At 38.0% G+C, this 5,088-nt stretch overlaps 1 protein-coding gene across 1 annotated transcript; it reads right to left on the reverse strand.

Moving 5' to 3' along the window:
* Positions 1–2,074: 2,074 nt before the first annotated feature.
* Positions 2,075–4,689, reverse strand: LOC142101685 (three prime repair exonuclease 2-like). The gene is made up of 2 exons (XM_075186072.1): positions 4,583–4,689; positions 2,075–2,922 (listed from the first exon to the last, which is right to left on the reverse strand). The coding sequence occupies exon 2, from the start codon at positions 2,911–2,913 to the stop codon at positions 2,245–2,247; it is 669 nt and encodes a 222-aa protein (XP_075042173.1). The 5' UTR covers positions 2,914–2,922; positions 4,583–4,689; the 3' UTR covers positions 2,075–2,244.
* Positions 4,690–5,088: the final 399 nt, after the last annotated feature.

The raw sequence follows: 5,088 nt of genomic DNA on the forward strand, positions 1-5,088 counted from the left end.
TTAAAATATTTTGTGTGTATGTGAAACTTTTTATTACATTGCTTGCTGTCTTCCTAGAAATATGTTTCTACACAAAGTGGCTCCCATTACAAGAATAGGAGGAAACCAGAAGACCGCCAAATGTGAGCTGAAAACAAAATTCAAGCGGAAATCGCTGTGCTTCATTCCGAATAGCAAGAAGCCCCCCCTATAAAGGGGCCATATTCACCCCTTTATCACAGTTCTAACCCTAATAATCTCCATATACACCCTGAAAACAAGTGTTCTGTACATTGAAAAGAATGCCCTCATTTAGCGTATCTACTCCCCTCTGACTGTGCAAACGCCATGGTGCTCTGCAAATCTATGCATCTTGGTAGAAATCAAGGTGTCCCGTGGGAACCAAGCTGATTGTACATTGTGCAGTGGATTTATCTCCTTCTAAATGACATTCACTTCACTTATTGCAAGAAAAAGTAAATAGTGCTTTAGCTTTGATCATATCTAGTGGCCAATAAGTTCTTTTGCAAGAAAGAAAGTCAAGTTATTCTTAACATAGAGACTGTATTATTCACTGTCGCACAAATGATCCTTAAAGCAATTTTTGATATGAGCTGGGCCAAGTTTTGCCGAAAAACACCAAAACATGAATTTACTTGAGGACAGCCAGAACGGCTCAGGGAAAAGGCGTTTCACTAGCTATGACATGATAGTCCTGTAATGAGTAAACATTCTTAAATCCCTCTATGTTACATGCAGTTATTCTCAAAACACATTAAATTTACACCTGCACCAGGAACAAATTACTGCCCATGTGGCTATGGAAAACTATTTTATTTTTGCCATTTGTGAATCTGTCCTAGCAGGTGCACACTTGTTGAAAGGCTGCATAGCATTGTGCCAGGCGCAGGCAGTGAGAAGCAAAGCAAAAAAAAAGGTGCAAATTTGCTCCTGGACAAAGTGTTTCTATATAGGGGTTGCAAATGTTTTTTTTATATGCAGCACACACATACTGGGAAGCTTTATTGTACAATGCAGTTTAGAGTTGAGCTAGGACACGTCCCCTCCAAACTCTATATCTGTCCGCATGCTATACGTTTACCCCCTACAGTGCACGTGGTTTTGGCAATGTGCAAATTTTCTCCTTTTTGCTCTAATCCTGTCTTATGCCATTTAAACAATAAAAGTAGTTGATTGGTTGCTATGGCTTAGTGTACATTTTACAACTAAATTTCATATTAGTTAATGAGCCCCTTTGTGTTTTTGCCATTTTCTTGGCCATAGATGGGGGACTAAATCCACTTTGTGGTTGTGACGCTGGTTGTATTGTGGTACAGCAATGGAAGATTAATCCCAACCTGCATCCTAACAAGTCATCACAATTGCTAATCATGAAGGTACAAGGATGGTAATTCTATAATAAATACAATATGTGTTACAACCTATAATATACAGAAAATCATTTATCATGACATATAGGCCAGAACTTTTGCCTATCCTATGTGTATAAAAAGAGAATATGATTATGTCTGATACTCCTTGCTTATATAATTACAGGAAGTGTGAGTTTCTATTCCTGTTTACCCCACCCACTTTACATTGCCTTGCAGATTATCATTTGTATATACTCTGAGTCACTATGCACTGACAAGCATTGGCACAATATGTTCTAAAGCACACATCTGATTAAAATCAGTCATTTGACAAAGCAAAACAAACACATTCCTGCATACGTGTTAAAAGAACATTATCATAGTGAAACATTATATTAATATATGTTGTTATGACTTCCACCCCAACAATTCCACAAAATATCACCCACAACCAATGGAGTAACAATGGCGTTCCTGGTCCCAAAGCAAAATATTCAATTTAGTTCATTACTAGCTCAAGTAGATAGGTTAGATTGTTACAGCAAAGGCAGATTTTGGTCTGTGGGACACAAATACAATTGCACCACCTACACCCTTTGGACCCGATTCATTACTTCCTTTTACATAGCTGTGTCATCATGGTTCACCGCCCAAAAATTGGGGATAAAAATCTATACTAACAAAGTGGAGACACACACACACACACACACACACACACACAGTGATAGCAAGTTTAGTTTAATTCATAATACAAAATGCAACAATACACATTTAGCATACATTACATAGGCATCAGGAACGGATATGTTCGTTAATATTTTCATATGGTAAGAGCATCACTTGGTCAAGGATAAATACATGCAGAGTCACCGGGTGATTAGTCCACTGTAGGTTACATGTACATAGGGCGGATCTCTCCCCACCTCTTGTTATTGTCCGCTTCCAGTAGTTCACCTGCTCTGTACATGAAGACCAGAATGAGGGTCAGCACGTCACCTTCTGCGTAATGAGAAAAATTGGGTTCCTTACCGAAGTAACTTCGGTACAGTTCTGGAAGGGAATACCGCCCTTTGACGTAAACTGGCTTTGGACAGCTCTGATTATCCACAAATTTTATTGATTGGAGGGAATCCAGGCACAGCATGGAGCTAGGGAGATCACGCTGATGTTGCAGTAGTTCAGTCTTCAGGAGGGGAAAGTCATAGCCAAACCCATTGTGGGCAACCAGACAGACGGGCTGAGCTTGTCGATTTACAAACTCGTTGATGGTATTAATGAGAGTCGAATCAAATTTTTGCTTCTCAGAACCGCTCAGTTGTTCGTTGGTGAGATGGGTGATTTCTGAAGCTACCTGAGTGAGGGGCTTCCCTGGATCCACACACAGACAAAGCTTGTCCAGCACTCGGGGTAACTGCGGCTCTCCAGAAGCATCACGTACTGGGTTCTCCAGAGAGGATACATGGACAGCCACCAGAGCCAGCTCTGTTATTTTAGGATCATCTGCATTGAGGCCCGTGGCTTCTAGGTCCAAGAAAATAAAGGTTCTCGCCAAACCGCCCATAACTGTAACCTGTTGTCAAATATTTTATACAATTAAAATAAAATCATTACATGATTGATGCAACAATATTTGTATATACAACGTATATTAAAAAGAGTGCTTAGGAAATATTACTAATATGCTTACCCTTCTTATGGCTTTTAGATTTAAGGGTGAGATAAAAACCAACTCCAAATGCTTAACTTTACTAAATGTCATGTTACAATGACAAGTAGTTTAAAGTTCTTACAGCAAATTAAACATATCTTAAAAAATCTATTCCATGGTGTTGATATTGGGTTTAGCAGTACAGTGTTTAACAATGAGTGTAGTAATCTCACATTTGAAACACTATCAGTAAAAGAACATATGTATTTCCTGAAGGTTGACATTGACTTTCCTAGAAAAGGTATGGTAGATTTTCATCACAGTAGAACAACAACTAGACTCTATAAATGTTATATTTCTGACGCACATTTAAGGAGTGTACACATTTATTATCAGTACATCGCAGCAGATATCAAAGATATTTGCATTGCTTTGCATTTTTTTTTCAAACTATATAGCAGTCCCCATAGATGTTTATGGAGACTGCTATATACCGCAATTTAATAAGTTTTGAAAAGGTATTTACACATACAGTAATGTACACAAGCTCAGGCTGGGGTACATTACTGTATGTGTAATTTTTCAGACTTGCCTATGGGGAGAGCATTACGGTAGAGGGATCTGCGGATCCCTCACTGCATCTTACTGCTCTCCCATCCGGTCACTATTGCAAAGGTGGCCACTTTGCAATAGTGACCATAGGAAAGATAGGAGAGGGGTCTTCGCAGGAACAGCAGTTTTTTGTAACTACTGTTCCTGTTGAAGATTGCTAATAAATACGCACAATTTTTCAATCATCATCTTTGCGATGAGGATTGAAATCAATCGTACTATATAAGTAGGGGCCTTTGACACAAAAAGACGGAGAGAATCAAGTTCCCCAGTCACATAAGAGTAACTTTAAGATGGTTTTTTTTTCTGCTTTAAAAATGATTAAGAAGTAATAACAGAAATGGTTATATTTCTGTCGAAACATAATTAGTGAGGTTGAAAACAAAACAAAAAAACATGTCCATCAATTTGTTTCTAAATTGTAGCTGTGTTTATCCAGCGTAAGGCAAATATGTATATTAATACTTAATGTTTAAGTACTAGTTACACTGTAAGTGTTATAAAGCAGTCAGAACATCATGGGGTGCCAGTGATATCTTAACACGTTAAGGGCTAGATTTACTAAGCTGCGGGTTTGAAAAAGTGGGGATGTTGCCTATAGCAACCAATCAGATTCTAGCTTTCATTTATTTAGTACCTTCTACAAAATGATAGCTAGAATCTGATTGGTTGCTATAGGCAACATCCCCACTTATTGCAAACCCGCAGCTTAGTAAATCTAGCCCTAAGGGTTATCAGAACTGGTGGGGTCTGCGTGTGAAATGCTTAAATGATCCATTTTTGTTTTAATCTTTAGAAATAAAGATTCACATTTTAATCCCACGCTGCTACAGCTCCATGTAGTTCTCCTCCACCCTACAATACCATCAGCAATTATATTTACAGATAATGAACATTGTCTAGTCTAAATATACAGGACATGTCAATAGTATTTTTAACATATATTCAGGATGTATTACTAATGTAGTACCTGATAGATCTCTGTGCCACTGTCAGCTCTGCTCGGATAAGTGATGTCCTTTTTGGAACATGTTTGGGCAGATTTATAAAGTGTCAGTTTAGAAAGTGTTTCTCACTGGTCCACTCCCCTTGACAGCATCCAGGACTAAGCCTATAGGAGCGTCTACACAACACTGTAAACACACCCTTTGTCTTTGTAAGTTACTATAACTACAGCTACAACGACACATTCAGGAAATGGCTATAAAAACTTCCTGGTTTGTGTAACAGTTTCGGTTCAGAGAAAGAGAAACTATAACCTGAATGTTTTAAAATTAGAACTAAACGCAGAAGATACCAGTAAGATTTAAGGTCAATTATTCATTGTTTCAGATCTTGTCATGTTTATATAACATAGCAGTTTTTGTTATACTACATTTAAAGATGTTATAGTCTAGCAAGACAAGACTTCAAGTTGAAACAAACATCTGGCTATATAGGTTAAAAAGAGCTATGGCTTTTCATCTCTGCGCTAAA

This window comes from Mixophyes fleayi, chromosome 9 (genome assembly GCF_038048845.1).
Source record: "Mixophyes fleayi isolate aMixFle1 chromosome 9, aMixFle1.hap1, whole genome shotgun sequence".
Classification (NCBI taxonomy): domain Eukaryota; kingdom Metazoa; phylum Chordata; class Amphibia; order Anura; family Limnodynastidae; genus Mixophyes; species Mixophyes fleayi.

What these genes read in the sequence shown, in the direction of transcription:
- LOC142101685 (XM_075186072.1), bottom strand. Translation starts at nt 2,913, where the DNA reads ATGGGCGGTTTGGCGAGAACCTTTATTTTCTTGGACCTAGAAGCCACG.